The 16,168-nt window shown below is 44.1% G+C and overlaps 1 protein-coding gene across 50 annotated transcripts in view; it reads left to right on the plus strand.

Moving 5' to 3' along the window:
* nav3 (neuron navigator 3) overlaps positions 1-16,168 on the plus strand; it is a 242,182-nt gene that overhangs the window by 187,608 nt on the left and 38,406 nt on the right. For 39 of the 50 annotated variants that reach the window (XM_090201028.1, XM_090201029.1, XM_090201036.1 and 36 more), the window contains 5 exons: positions 9,669-9,795; positions 10,955-11,240; positions 12,054-12,765; positions 13,995-14,435; positions 15,202-15,243. In XM_090201028.1, the coding sequence (XP_090057154.1) occupies positions 9,669-9,795; positions 10,955-11,240; positions 12,054-12,765; positions 13,995-14,435; positions 15,202-15,243 (1,608 nt within the window). The remainder of the gene's footprint in view (positions 1-9,668; positions 9,796-10,954; positions 11,241-12,053; positions 12,766-13,994; positions 14,436-15,201; positions 15,244-16,168) is intronic. The other 11 variants (XM_090201032.1, XM_090201051.1, XM_090201054.1 and 8 more) reach the window with 1 other exon arrangement.

Raw genomic sequence — 16,168 nt, forward strand, 5'->3', positions numbered from 1 at the left:
GGTGATGTGTGGGAGTTTGGGTGATGTGTGAGAGTCTGGGTGATGTTTGGGTGATGTGTGAGAGTCTGGGTGATGTGTGGGAGTTTGGGTGATGTGTGAGAGTCTGGGTGATGTGTGGGAGTTTGGGTGATGTGTGAGAGTCTGGGTGATGTGTGGGAGTTTGGGTGATGTGTGAGAGTCTGGGTGATGTATGGGAGTTTGGGTGATGTGTGAGAGTCTGGGTGATGTTTGGGTGATGTGTGAGAGTCTGGGTGATGTGTGGGAGTTTGGGTGATGTGTGAGAGTCTGGGTGATGTGTGGGAGTTTGGGTGATGTGTGAGAGTCTGGGTGATGTTTGGGTGATGTGTGAGAGTCTGGGTGATGTTTGGGTGATGTGTGAGAGTCTGGGTGATGTGTGGGAGTTTGGGTGATGTGTGAGAGTTTGGGTGATGTGTGGGAGTTTGGGTGATGTGTGGGAGTTTGGGTGATGTGTGGGAGTCTGGGTGATGTGTGAGAGTCTGGGTGATGTGTGGGAGTTTGGGTCGCTGTTACACAAGAAGTCCTCAGAGAAAGGGTCACATGCTACTGTCGATGCCGGTCACACACACACAACACCACAAGGTACTCTTCTGATAAGACATAACTTCTTCCATTCCTCTGTATTACAGAGTCTTTACAGTCGTCCGGTCTACAAGCTGCAAATAGCATTGAAATCGTCTGGGTTTTTTCTCCCTTCGCCGAGCAACACTTACAGTATTGAATATTGCATGAGACGCTGTTTGCATGGATGAGAGGAGCCATTTCATTGCACTCTATGTTTGGAAAGTACGTGCCACAATGCATAGTAGGAAACATCAATACTAGACACTGCCGTTGTTATTAAACCTGAGGGAAATCTAGCACGTCAAGAGAAAAGGCTTCTGGGTTTACAGGAAGTTGAACAGAGTCTTCAGTGTGTATTGTGACTTTCCTAAAGTTTATTTTCTGGATGTGATATATTGTACACAGGACCAGTCAGTAGTTTGGACACTTTCTTTATTTGTTCTATTTTCTACGTTGTAGAATAATAGTGAAGACATCAGAACTATGAAATAACACATATGGAATCATGTAGGAACCAAAACAGTGTGAAACAAATCAACATTTCCACCGGTATATTGTCCATTGCTCGTGTTTCTTGGCCCAAGCAAGTCTCTTCTTATTATTGGAATCCTTTAGTAGTGGTTTCTTTGCAGCAATTCGACCATGAAGGACTGATTCACTCAGTCTCATCTGAACAGTTGATGTTGATGTGTCTGTTACTTGAACTCTGAAGCATTTATTTGGGCTGAAATCTGAGGTGCAGTTAAGTCTAATGAACTTATCCTCTGCAGCAGAGGTAACTCTGGGTCTTCCTTTCCTGTGGCGGTCCTCATGAGAGCCAGTTTCATCATAGCGCTTGATGGTTTTTGAGATTGCACTTGAAGAAACTTTCAAAGTTCTTGACATTTTCCAGATTGACTGACCTTCATGTCTTAAAGTAATGATGGACTGTCATTTCTCTTTGCTTATTTGAGCTTTTCTTGCCATAATATGTACTTGGAGCAAATAGTCCATAGTATGGACTTTTACCAAATAGGGCTATCTTCTGTATACCACCCTTAGGGCTATCTTCTGTATACCACCCTTACCTTGTCATAACACAACTGATTGGCTTTAAAGCATTGTTAACTTTTAAGAAGGCTCACCTGTTAATTGAAATGCATTCCAGGTGACTACCTCATGAATCTGTTTGAGAGAATGCCAGTTGTCATCAAGGCAAGGGTGGCTTTGAAGAATCTCAAATATAAAATATATTTAGATTTGTTTAACACTTTTTTGGTTACTACATAAATAAAAAAACTTAATGAGTAGGTGTGTCCAAATGTTTGACTGGTACTGTACATATGATATACAGAAGAGGGAATCAACATGCTCTACATCTAGCAACATATCGAGACACACAGCGGGACTTACACGTTGTTGTTTATTAAATAGCTTGTGACTCAAACACCTATACTGTTAGTGTTGACTTAGCTTCAGGGCTGTGATATGGTTATTGGTCATAGCTGTGAGCTCTGTCTGGGGCCGGGCCCCTAGAGATATGGAGAGGCCCCTAGCGTGTGTCGCCCATCCGCAGCTCTAAGGGACTCGCTGCCTGTCAGAGACATCACCGATGATTCCATCAGGGGCTGGTGCCTAGGGATGCACCTCTATTAAATATTCAGCCAATACAGGCATGCTCTCAGGACAGCCCTCAGGGGTCCTCCTGTAAACTGGCCTTGGCTGCACTAAGCTAGGCTGAGGGGGGAGAGGAGTTAAATACCTTTAGGTAGTACTGTAGGGTTACTTTACCTGTACTGTATATTAGTTATTACTACATTTGCACACATTGTATATAGATTTTTCTATTGTGTTATTGACTGTACGTTTGTTTATTCCATGTGTAACTCTGTGTTGTTTGTGTCGCACTGCTTTGCTTTATCTTGGCCAGGTCGCAGTTGTAAACTTGTTTTCCACTGGCCTTCCTGGTTAAATCAAGGTGAACTAAAAAATAAATAAATCAAGTTATCGCTATTGTACATCTATAGTGCATGTTGTCGAAGGGTGTGTTTATTCATTAATCAATATAATCAAGTCATTAATTCGCCCCTGTCCTCCAGTGCTTCTTAACACTGTATTGACGATGTAATCAAACGCGGTTTGAGTAACAAGCTTTTATTCTGAGATGTGTTATCAGTAAATGTCCCTTCTAACATGATGCTTGATTTGTAGGTCACTTTTTGTAAAGTATTATTTGTCTTCCTAACTACTCCTTCTTCTAGCCGAAGACAACCATTCTGAATTGCACATTAGAGTCAGTCACTTAATTAAAGCAATTGACTTACCACCACAAAAGAGGATGGCAGAGAAATCAAAAGGGTTAGTTAGCGTTACGATTATAGGCTTATTTTTTCAAGAACAATCCAGATCGCCCCAAGTCTGTGACAGTCAACACGTTCTAACTGGGACAAATTGGGGTGGAAAATAGCAGAGAATTATAATCTTATTTCCCAGCACTTTGTAGACTAATTAATATTACTTTGGATTGTCAGCATTGTGTTAAGAAGACCACCGCAGGAGGGAAGAGGGAATTGTACCCAATGTGTCACAGCCGAGAGTGAGAGAGAGACAATTTACTCACTTTTAGAAAATAATTTGAAGGCAGTGGAGATTTTAAACAGCCATCTGTTTTAGTTCTGCTCATTAGTGTGGCAGCCAATAATAACACAGGCTATGAATCAGGAAGTAGCTATTTGGATATCCAAACAGTATCATATGGATAGATAGTCATCACTTGTTAGCTGTTAGTCAAGGCTGACACTCTCACAAGATTTTCATACCATTTCCTTGAAAACCATCCCTGTAATTTTGTGATTTAGACTCAATTTGGGATACGGTATATAAAAACCATCCCTTCTTCACAGGAAATTTGCCTCCCCTCTCTACTCAATCATCCCAAATAGACAGTGCTACCGTCGATGTTATCAAAAGTGATGGATTTGGTGTGGGAATTGAAAGTATATCAGATAAGAGTCTCTTTCCTTTATGTCTGGTCTTCTCTCACAGAAGACTCACCTTATAGATTGATCAGGAGTTTGATGTGTAACATTGGGCATGAAGGACTATTGACGCTGTTCAGTAGTATAGTTTTTATCTCATGAAATGTTTAGTATTTATCTCATGTATTTATTATATTATTAGTAACATAGTATGTACTGTATCTCATGAAATGTTTGAAAGTTTAGGAGCTCTATTTTGTCTTACTATTCTGGCCCGGTTGCCTACGCAGTACGCAGTAATCCAAAGGTATTGATCATCAGAAAGGAGACACGAGTCATCTAAGGGCCAGTCTCTCATCACTTCCCAAAACGGGGATATTGGTATGCTACCAGTTCCTCTGAGACGGTGATAGATCCATTCCAAATAGCATCCTATTCTCTTGTACTGCACTACTATGATAACAGTTTTTTGGACGCAGTCTTAGACGTGTCTCTGTCTGCCCTCTTCTTGTCTGTTACCCAAGGATACCTGGTCTCTGGAGACGTTTAGGAAAGGGACATCACATTCCCCCCTGTTGGTGTTGTAGTTGTGAAGAACACAGGACCGGCTCTAGTCTTTTAGGGGCTCTAACTGAGATTTATTCTGTTTTAAAGCTAATGTTCTGCAGTTCTACACATTTTGCCATGACTTATGCCATGTTAATGATATCTGAGTGAGAGTGACTAACAAAATCAATGCTGGCCCCCTGGAGGTCAGGGCTTTTGGGCACGTGCCCTGCGTGACCGGTCAGTATTTGGCCATGATTATTAGTTTAGATAGCTGGCTAGACTAATTTACCAGTCTAAAAATTGTTAGCTGACATGGCTTATTGAGTGACTGAGATAACAACAAAAACATTGTTGATGCACAACCAACTTTCTGACTTGCACCTTGTGTATATTTCTATTCTAACTCTCAACAGTAAGTTGAGACCCCGACTGAGTTTATAAACGGGTTGGGCGCCCCTTAGCAGCCTGGGGCCGGCCCTGGAAGAACAGAACAGGTTCCTTTATTTTCAGAGGGGCACATCTAAGTAGAAAGACGATGTGACCTGACAAAAGCTGCTGTCACTATGGAAACTCAAGCGTTAGCCCTGGGTGCAATCTTGATCCTGAGTACCATCATCGTCGAGTCAGAAGTTTATCTCTCCATGTTCCATTCTGGGAGGGGAAAGTCACTGTCAGCCACCACAAGAGCTTTGGATGCTGAAGCTCGTCGTAACGACTTCCAGGCAAAGTCGCGGCGTCGCCATCGGCCACTTAAGATAAGAGGAAGTGATTACAGCAAACAAGCCAGCTTTTTTCGAGGCTATCGATTTCCGTGTCTTTGTGGAATCCTATTGGAGAAAAGATAGTGCCTTTCACTTTAAGCACCAACTGACTCTGTTTGAGATCAGGTCAGTGCAGCTCTTGCGGTGAAACGTTTGATGTTGGAGTAGCTGATGATCTTTGAAATGGCTTGTTCACAAAGTAACCACTCTGATTGATTCCATGTAAATACATCCAGGCTTTTAATGTGTAAAAGCAATGGGATACAAACTAGCTTGATAGCGTAGCTACACAGAAGCCCCATACATTTCTCTCCCAGACAATGGGTATGTTTACATGCACACAATACTATGAATATTGTGAATACCCAGATTGTGAATAGCTAATCATTCAAAAGAGTTCAAAAAAAATCTAGGTGTTTTAATCGGAGTGTGCTGCTTACTTGCAATATGACTTTAAGCTGGTTAAGATAATCAGAGTAAGATGTTTATGGCATACTCGACCTATTACCATAATCAGTTTGAGCGGAGTGACCAATTACCACCTACAACACTAAACACCTGTCCTGATTCAGGACTTAACGAGCGGTGTGGCCAATTACCACCTACAACACTAAGCACCTGTCCTGAATCAGGACTTAACGAGCGGTGTGACCAATTACCACCTACAACACTAATGACCTGTCCTGATTCAGGACTTAACGAGCGGTGTGGCCAATTACCACCTACAACACTAAGCGCCTGTCCTGAATCAGGACTTAACGAGCGGTGTGGCCAATTACCACCTACAACACTAAGCGCCTGTCCTGAATCAGGACTTAACGAGCGGTGTGGCCAATTACCACCTACAACACTAAGCGCCTTTCCTGAATCAGGACTTAACGAGGGGTGTGGCCAATTACCACCTACAACACTAAGCACCTGTCCTGAATCAGGGCTTAACGAGGGGTATGGCCAATTACCACCTACTACAATAAGCACCTGTCCTGAATCAGGGCTTAACGAGGGGTGTGGCCAATTACCACCTACAACACTAAGCACCTGTCCTGAATCAGGGCTTAACGAGGGGTGTGGCCAATTACCACCTACAACACTAAGCACCGGTCCTGAATCAGGGCTTAACGAGCAGTGTGGCCAATTACCACCTACAACACTAAGCACCTGTCCTGAATCAGGACTTAATAAGGGGTGTGGCCAATTACCACCTACAACACTAAGCACCTGTCCTGAATCAGGACTTAACGAGCGGTGTGGCCAATTACCACCTACAATATTCTCAACATAGACACAATTAATCAACTGTTGATGATAGTATGCTTTTAATATCGTAGAAAATATGTAATGAAAATAGCATCTAGGCCCGTTGAAGCAAACAATCAATACCACCATCAATTAAACAATGAGGAAGTGAATAAATGTTTCTCGTGAAGATCTGCATCTTCACACATGATGATTCAATCACTCACCCTGGGCACGGTCATCATTGAGACTGCCTCCTAATAATAGAGTTTGGGGACAAATTAAATGGCAAAATGATGAATGACATATGGCCAATGAGAAATTGGCTATCGTGAAATAGGATCCATGCCAGACAGGCCACAGGCAATTTAAAGTTTCCATTTATTTCATGGAATTGAGATGTTCAGAGACCTATATTCCAAAAAGATGGAGGAGCTGAGAATTCCCATTTAACTGTCAAGGATTCCATTTGTACAGATCAAACTTTTGCTCCAATTGAAATAGTTTCCAGCTCTACACACAGTACAGTTAGAAAACGTGCCCTTTCCAGCTCTGTCTTCTTAACAGGCTCACCCTGTTAGCATTGCAAAAGGGAAGGATTTTATTATTGTATAACCAACTGTGAACTTGATATTTAAATTCCTGGTGTTATCCAATGCTGATATGAATAGCTTTCAATCCCTTTGAAAAGCACGAAAGAGGTTGTAAAAATCAATGAGCAGGGAGAACGCACCCGTGCATGTCCACACTGTTATATCTTTCAGAGGAACACCCACACTTCTCTCCCAACACCCATTGTGGGCCTTTCATACAACTCATTATTTTCTCCTTTTGAGCCTGTCTTTGGGTTTCAGCTTTGTCTTGGATGAGTTATAGATGTCAGAGGAGAAGTAATGTTCACTCGACTAAAATTGAATTAGCATACTATCCTAAGCAATGACAACTGATTCACTTTTCTAAGGGATTGGAAGTCATCTCTGATCTCTCATCTCTGGTATGTGGTAGAGGACAGTTGCTCAGTCACATATGATTGAATTGAGACTACAAAACTTCAGGGTTTATTGTTTCATGTCCTTGAGCAGGTTAAATCCTCTCCTCTCTCCCCTCTTAGACAGTCGATAAGGTTCCCACACGTTGTTGGTTCATTTGTCGTATTTCTTTAGTTCCCTGTATGTATGACTGTAGCTATGCTGGATCAAATTGGCTGCATTTTCATCTGAGACTCAATTTCTAGCTTTAGTGAGGTGATCAGATTCCAAATGTTAATTCATGCTAGAGATACATACACACAGATTGTCATGGCAACCATCCACTGTGTGTGTGTGTGTGTGTGTGTGTGTGTGTGTGTGTGTGTGTGTGTGTGTGTGTGTGTGTGTGTGTGTGCATGAGCCTGAGACGGAGAGAGAACTAATACATTATTATTGAGGGGGATTTATTAGGTGTGATAAGCGAAAAGGGAATTGGACATGACTGAAACATATTTCTGGAGATCCCCAATCTCTGGAGCTGTGGTAATTAAACAGCGTGTGCAGAAATCATCACTAGTTGAACCATATGGCCTTTGTTTAGGGGTTCTGGGTACATCACCTGCATAATAACCAGACCAGTGTTCAGATACTATTTGAAATCATTTCAAATACTTTATCTGGGCTTGTTGATTCCGCTTGCCTGACGCAATGGAACCGATAGAATAGTTTCAAAACTGAAAAACCCACCCACCCACACTCCAGCCAGGCTCAAACAAACACTCAAAGTATTGGAAAGATTTTAAATAGTATTTGAACCCAGGCCTGATAAGAAAGTAAAAACCATCCAATGATGTCATGCTAACATGTTCCATACAATCACATACACAGTCCCGATCCATACATCACATATACAGTCCCGATCCATACATCACATATACAGTCCCGATCCATACATCACATATACAGTCCCGATCCATACATCCCGTAGACAGTCCCGGTCCATACATCACATATATAGTCATGTTTTGACCCTGCTGGTGATCTATGAATGTTTGAACATTTTGAAGAGTGATGTGGCCTTAATGGCCATGTACTCTTATAACCTCCACTAGGTTCCTGCCTTTCTAGGGAGTTTTTCCTAGCCACCGTGCTTCTACACCTGTATTGCTTGCTGTTTGGGGTTTTAGGCTGGGTTTCTGTACAGCACTTTGTGATATCTGCTGATGTAAAAAGGGCTTCATAAATACATTTGATTTGTTGAGAAATTATCCCAGGATACACAGTACCCAGATGTCAATAGCCTAATGAAGATTTAAAGAGGGCCACCGCCACTCAATGTACTAATTAGAGAGGATAAATGATCAACAACAGTGATAGATGGGAGGAGGTGATTGGAAATTGAGCGAATCCCCACCCACGACAGAGATTGCTTGTTTCCGGCATATCTCCTGGCTCCCTGGGGACTGGGTAGGTTTCATTAAGGCAGCGTGATAGGAAGCCAGATGCAGGTACAACGCATAGTGATTATTGTGACTTTGCCATTGTAATTGTTTGTAAGCTTGTGTAGTCAAATTAATCTATGATCGTATGCTATCCATTTGTTGTTTGTATGCTGTTCTTTGTATGACATTTTAATATTTGATTATTAACCAATGATATTAGGCCACTCTTGGCCATGATTACAGACACCTGTGTCTTTTGACACTATATAAACGAGTCATCCCGCAGTGTTTGCGATTATAGCCTGATGAAGACAGCTTGGCTGTCGAAACGTTGGTAATTACATTTTTGCATCTGAGCTCCTAGAGTGTGCGGCTCTCTTTTATTTTCAAGTTTTCTACTCCGCTAGCCAGCACCTCATCTTAATAGGTGTTCTACTCCGCTAGCCAGCACCTCATCTTAATAGGTGTTCTACTCCGCTAGCCAGCACCTCATCTTAATAGGTGTTCTACTCCGCTAGCCAGCACCTCGTCTTAATAGGTGTTCTACTCCGCTAACCAGCACCTCGTCTTAATAGGTGTTCTACTCCGCCAGCCAGCACCTCGTCTTAATAGGTGTTCTACTCCGCCAGCCAGCACCTCATCTTAATAGGTGTTCTACTCCGCTAGCCAGCACCTCATCTTAATAGGTGTTCTACTCCGCTAGCCAGCACCTCGTCTTAATAGGTGTTCTACTCCGCCAGCCAGCACCTCGTCTTAATAGGTGTGCGTTTCTTTTTCTTCTACAACGCATAGTGCACCTCGGGGTGAAGTTTCCCCTAGGTACAGATCCAGGATCACCTTCCCCTCCACAAATCATTAAGTTAACCACTAGTCAGGGAAATGCAAAACTGACTCAAGATCAGTGTCTAGGGGCAACTTCACCCTACACAGAGTGCATTACCTGCAGGTTGGAAAGGGTTTCTCTTTTACACGGTGCAGAGATGCACGTTTCTGAGTTTACCTGAAGGGTTACTGGAAGGGTGAAGGAGAGGATTGTTGGTATTTGTGGAGGGATGACAAAATGGAATGAACGATTGATATGGTGGGAAGATGGATGGCTTCTGTCTTTATCACTCATCTCTGACACCCCATCTCTCTCCTCTCGTTCTCTCTCTCTCTCTCGCTCTCTGGTAGTTGGGATGACAGCAGTTCGGTCAGCAGCGGTCTCAGTGACACTGTAGATAACATCAGCACAGACGATCTGAACACGCCCACCTACCCTGCCATCACATCGTCACCACGCAAGAACAAGGCAGCCCAGGTACAGTACACCATGGAGTGTAAATGAAGGAAGTAGGCTTGTCCGAGCCTGAACAACCCATAGAGCCTATATCCTGTTTATTCTCTTATAAATGAACAACAATAGAGTATATCCATGCTTCCAGACATTGAACTAACTGTGAGTAATGATACTAAAGCATCACTGTCTTTGCACTTAATTCAATTAAAACAGGGACTTGTCTGTCATACTTTGTATGTGTAACAGTGAGGTATATCACTGTAGTCTGGAAATTAAGCTATTTACTGTTTTAATTGGCTTTCAAGAGAGAAAGCCAAGGAAATGTACAGCGGAACCCATTCCTTGTGCAGTGTTCAGGGAGCATGGTAAAAATAGCCAAGTATGTGTGCCTTGTGGAAACCTCAACAGATTGATCTCTTAAAAGACTGTTGGTGTGGTTAGTGAGGGGGGGTTCACCATCTGTCAGGTTGCTTACTCATACTGTATTGTGTGTGTGTGTGTGGTTTTGTTTTGTTTTACTATCCTTGTGGGGCCCAGAAGTCTTCATAAGGATAGTAAAACAAGGAAAAAACCTGTTTTAGTGTTAGGGGTTAAGTTTAGGTTTATAATTAGGGGTTAAGTTTAGGTTTATAATTAGGGGTTAAGTTTAGGTTTATAGTTAGGGGTTAAGCTTAGGTTTATAATTAGGGATTAAGTTTAGGTTTATAGTTAGGGGTTAAGTTTAGGTTTATAATTAGGGGTTAAGTTTAGGTTTATAATTAGGGGTTAAGTTTAGGTTTATAGTTAGGGGTTAAGTTTAGGTTTATAATTAGGGGTTAAGTTTAGGTTTATAGTTAGGGGTTAAGTTTAGGTTTATAGTTAGGGGTTAAGTTTAGGTTTATAATTAGGGGTTAAGTTTAGGTTTATAGTTAGGGGTTAAGTTTAGGTTTATAATTAGGGGTTAAGTTTAGGTTTATAATTAGGGGTTAAGTTTAGGTTTATAGTTAGGGGTTAAGTTTAGGTTTATAGTTAGGGGTTAAGTTTAGGTTTATAATTAGGGGTTAAGTTTAGGTTTATAATTAGGGGTTAAGTTTAGGTTTATAATTAGGGGTTAGGGAAAATAGGGTTTTGAAATGGAATACATGTTTTGGTCACCACAAGGATAGTAAAATAAAGGTGTGTGGGTTACTGACTGTCCCAGGCGGACACACACCAGCATGTGGAGCAGGAGGTCAGCAGCAGCTGGGCCGGAGCTGAAGATCTGAAGAAGGTGGACGAGGAGCTGGATGTCAGCATGGAGCCCGGCTCAAAGTGGAAGCCTTCCTCCTCCTCTGCCTCCTCGCCAGCGGGGCAGTGCGGTGAGGATCCAGGGCAGAAGACGGGCCTACCCATGTCCCAGACTGGCTCCTGGAGGAGGGGTATGACTGCCCAGGTGGGCATCACGCCCCCCCGGACCAAAGGAACCAGCTCCACCCTAAAAACCCCTGGTAGGACCCGCCCTCCTTCTTCAACCTACTTCAGACCTTGCTTATTTCTTTCTACCATGGCCCTGTTGGAAAACTGTAGAAATAACTTCCTTCCTTTCTTGTTGTCTTGAGGTGAGCACAGATCTACAGTATAAGTGATTGTATCGGTGTATCCAAGGTTACCGCCGTATTACGTCCACCAATTCAGATCTGTGATTACTTCAAGGAAGGTAGGAAAGATGTATTTCTGATTTGAACAGGGCCCATGTCTAACTGAGGATGGATGGTGGTGTAGATTGTTCTCTGACTGGTCATTCATTCAATCAAACTGCCTGTCTGGTTGATATTAGGACCAGGAAATGTCCATCCTAGCTTTATTTATAAGTGAATTTTATTTGTTGATGTGTTCCAGTTTGACATTGATTAGATAACAGGGTCAAAGATTTTAGCCAATCAGATTATTCATTAGGAAACCTGTGTCGTTGCCCTTTGAGGCCCTCGGTAATGTTTGTCGTTTCTCCGTTCTACTTTATATTTTTCTCAATCGTGTTTTGGTTTGCTCAGCAAGTCTTCCCATGTTTGGATTAGTATAGCTTTCTATTTTAGCTGAGCTTTGTGAAAAGAGTTGTAAAATGTTAGCGAAGTGTAAAGTCATTTGGCACACCTGCCCTGTAGCCCTACAGATGATGACAAAGATGAGTCCCGTTATTTACCAATAAGCTGCGAGGTCCGTCTCCCCTCTGCTCGATCCTAGCTAAATTATTCCGTACCCCAGCAGTTTGCAGAGGGGAAGGTGTTTGCCAGCTTGTTAATGACTGGCCTTTGTATCGACAGGTAAAACTGATGACGCCAAGGCCTCAGAGAAATGCAAGGCCCCCTCCAAGACCGCTGGCATTCAGCGCTCGCCCTCCGACGCCGGCAAGAGCAGTGGCGACGAGGGCAAGAAACCCCCCTCGGGCATCGCCCGCCCCTCCACCACTGGGTCGTTCGGCTATAAAAAGATGGCCAGCCCCCCCTCCGGTGCCCTCATCACGGCCAGTGGTGCCACCCTGGCCAGTGGCTCCGCCACCCTGGGGAAGGTGCCCAAGTCTTCGGCTATCGGCAAGGGGACAGGGATCAGCGGAGGCCGTAAGACCAGCCTGGATGGCTCCCAGCCCCAGGACGATGGGGTGCTGATGGGCTGCGGAGGCTCCAAGGTGCCCCTCCAGTACCGCTCTCTGCCCCGGCCGGCCAAGTCCTCCAGCGGGGGGGTGGTGGGGCGCAGCGGCCACCGCTCCAGTTCCAGCAGCATCGATTCCAATGTCAGCTGCAAGTCGGCCGGAGGAACGGGGACCAAGCGAAGGGACGCTGGGAAGGTGGGCTCGGGGCGCTCCAGCCCCATCCCCATCACCATCAACCAGACGGACAAGGAGAAAGTGGCCGTGTCAGACCAGGACCCAGCAGGTTTATCCACCTCCCCCAAGTCCAGCCCCACCTCCACGGGCCAGTCTGGCCTCAGGCAACCAGGGTCCAAATACCCGGACATCGCCTCACCTACCTTCCGCAGGTCAGTCAACACTGCTCACTTGGTTTCCCCTGCACTCTTATAAGAGCTTGGTAGCCAGAGCCAAGCAGCTGCCATTTTTCATCTCTATTGTAAAGGTAGAGGGAGCTTGTTGTTCCCTAGGCACTCTCACCGACTGCGTGCTCGAGGCCACCACAGAATAATGAAGTGTTGTTTGTGAGGTACAATGTTGTTTCTCAGCTCCAAGATGCTATTGATAGATAGTGTTCATTGGTGCTGTCAGAATTACAGGTAGAGGTTCACTTCTTCTCTGAAGCGATGCAGAATTAGCATTCCAAAGTCTCATATTTATATATATATATTTTTTTAGGTAATAAGGTAATAAGACACTAAATCCTATCCCAGCACAGAAACATTGGTCTGAGTTTGTTCGTTGGGCTTTAGAGTCAGAGAGGCAAAGGTTGCCCCCTGCTGTTCGGTAGATGTCATCACAGAAACTGATGGCATTTCTCTCAAGATGAACGGTAGATGATTTGCCATTCAGGTCAGGCTAAACTGATTCACTGACAGTGAGAAAGCTATTCTGTTCGCGAACCCCTGTCTCATTGGTTAGGTGCGCTCACAAGGCGTGTCCGGACACGGCCGTGCCGTCCGACCTGTCGAGGCACAGAGTGCATTTTTGATTTGTGCGTATACCCCTTAGAAAAAGGCACCTATTAATTGGGAGCCTGTTTGATGTCAGCCCCACGTCAGACACGACAGGAAGGACCTGTGAACAACATATGTGTTTCTGAGTGACCAGATTGGCTGATTACACGCATGGAAAAGAAATGGGGCAATGCTATGACCACAGCTGTCTGAACCACAGCTGTCTGATTTAAAATCACTGGGAGCTCCGTCGTCTCAACAGTCACCCTATTCCCATAGGACTCTGGTCCAAAGTAGTGTACTAAGTAGTGCAATATAGGGAATAGGGTGCCATTTGGGATGCAGACATACTCTAACAGAGGCAGTAGGGAAGGTCTACTTCTTCATAGTGTCTATGAAGAAGAATATGGTAGGCTTATGAGATAGGGGAGGGGCAGTGTTGAGCGGAATGCAAACTTTCCCCAAGCTCCTATTTCCTTGGTGTAATTAAATAAATGTAATACTGTTCTATATCAAACAACCTAGTTCTGAACCTAGAGACTGAGTTTGTTCAGTCTATGAGGGGATCATGATTGCCATAGATAGTCTGTGAGTGAATGGAGCCATCTTTCTCTCTCTCCCAGGTTGTTTGGCACCAAAGCCAGCAGCAAGGCCAGTACCCCAGGCACACCCGACTCAGGCAAGTGCCCCTCTGCGTTGGGCAGCCCTCATGGAACATTGGCGCGCCAGGCCAGCCTGGACTCTCCCTCCTCGGGCACGGGGAGCCTGGGCAGCGCGGGCGGGCAGAGTGGGGCTAGCAGCCCACTTTATGGCAAGGCCCCTGACCTGGGCACTGAATCGCCTGCCTCCAGCCCGGCGTCAGGCCTCTCGTTGCCCTCCAACGCCCGCCCCTGGCCCACCAACCTCAGCAGCTCCTCGGCATGCTCTGGCAGTAAGGACACACTGAGCTGCCAGAGCATGACTAGTCTGCACACCAGCTCCGAGTCCATTGACCTGCTGCTGGGGCACCACCACGGCCCCAAAGTCACCCGCACGGCCAGCGTCAAGTCCACGCTTTCTGAGGGGTGAGTCCCAATGTGGAACAACTCCATTAGGTTCCTGTGGGTAGTTTGTTTCAGACCAGTGGGTGTAACATGTACATCAGTGGTGGCTGATGGGGAAATATATTGTAATGGTTGGAATGAAGGGAACGATATCAAACACAGGGAAGCTACGTGTTTCACTCCGTTCCGTTTATTCCATTCCAGCCATTACAATGAGCCCGTCCTCCTATATCTTATCACACCAGCCGTCTCTGACACACAGCCATCAATGTACAGACACTTTGAAAATGGACTTGTAGACTGTATGTATGGAATACAACGTCATGCTCGTCTTGTCTTTTCAGTATAGCTCACTGTTGTCATAGCGGTTTGTAATATTTCCTTCATTCACAGATTGTTGTCTAAATTGAGAGTATCAAACTAACCCAAATGTTCGGTTTAATGTGTGCTTTCCGTATGTCTGTTTCTTGGGTAACGTTGCCCATTGTAGTGATTGTCCTTTAGCATTCTCACTTTAGACAGTCTGTGTGTTCTATCAGTCAATAGATGTGAATTGAATCCATGGCATCATGATCGTTTAAATGTAGAATCTTAGTTTGACCAGTTTCTCACAGCAGGAAAATAATCCTCCAGCAAAGTGGAAATTACAGACTTTAGAAGCCTTTTTTAACCTCAAGTACAGTACCCTAAAATATTGCATTTCCTGCTGTACAACAACAGGGTGATCAAATTAAGATCCTACACCTGTAGGTAATTCTAATGTTTTTCGTTCTCTGTGTCTTAACAGCATGCCTCTTGACAGAAACACACTCCCCAAAAAGGGACTGAGGTAACTCATCACTCATACGTTGTCCTTTTAGTGTTTCCTTGTTTTGGCTTTTCATTCTCACAAGTTATTCATACATGTCTTTCTAACTGACAAAATCTAATGTTGTGTCTAATATCATGTTGGTGTAGGAAATCAGTGTTACATAATGACGTTAGTATTTTGCTTGACATTTGTCTCAGGAGATTTAGCCGATGAGGGTTTGGCACATTGAAAATTGAAAATATTAATTGGAGTGACAATTTAGTTTCACCTCATAAAAGGGTTCAATTGCTGTACAAATCCTGTTGAAGAATTCTCTTCTAGAGGTAGACTATTAGTCACTGTTGTTCCTCTGGACACTCCACAGGTGCCTGAAGTCAATGATCCCATGTAGTCTAGTGGATTCTGAATAGTTATATCCAGGCTCTTTTTGTACTTTCTTTCCTCCTCGGCAAGGCAGGGCAAGTCAGGGCATCCATTTTAAATCAAGTTTCCACTACTCCTGTCCTATCTAATGACTGAAATCGTGTCCAGACCCTCAACACTAGAAGGTGTGACACCCTATTGGCACCCTATTCCCTATATATAGTGCCCTACTTTTGATCTGGGTCCATAGGGCTCTGCTCAAAAGAAGTGCACTATGGAATATGGTTCCATTTGGGATTCCGCCCCTATCACACCACCATGCAACAAATGGCTTTTTCTACCCAATTTCTCTGTCTGCAAAAAGCATTGCAACAAGTCCAGGCTCCTGCCCAGGGTTTGATATTTCTCTTTATTAGACTGCAGTAGTGAATCTCTACCTTGAGTAGGAGTTCTGCAACCTTTTATAATTCACTGCATGTAATGCTAAGGGGATGTTTGACACAGAAAGAACACGTATTTCCTTTTAACTGTACTTTCACAGCAGGCGTGGAGGCATTTTCCCTTCAGAAGTTTATTTATA

The sequence above is a fragment of the Oncorhynchus mykiss genome, chromosome 15 (genome assembly GCF_057628025.1).
Source record: "Oncorhynchus mykiss isolate SJ-2025 chromosome 15, ASM5762802v1, whole genome shotgun sequence".
Lineage (NCBI taxonomy): Eukaryota > Metazoa > Chordata > Actinopteri > Salmoniformes > Salmonidae > Oncorhynchus > Oncorhynchus mykiss.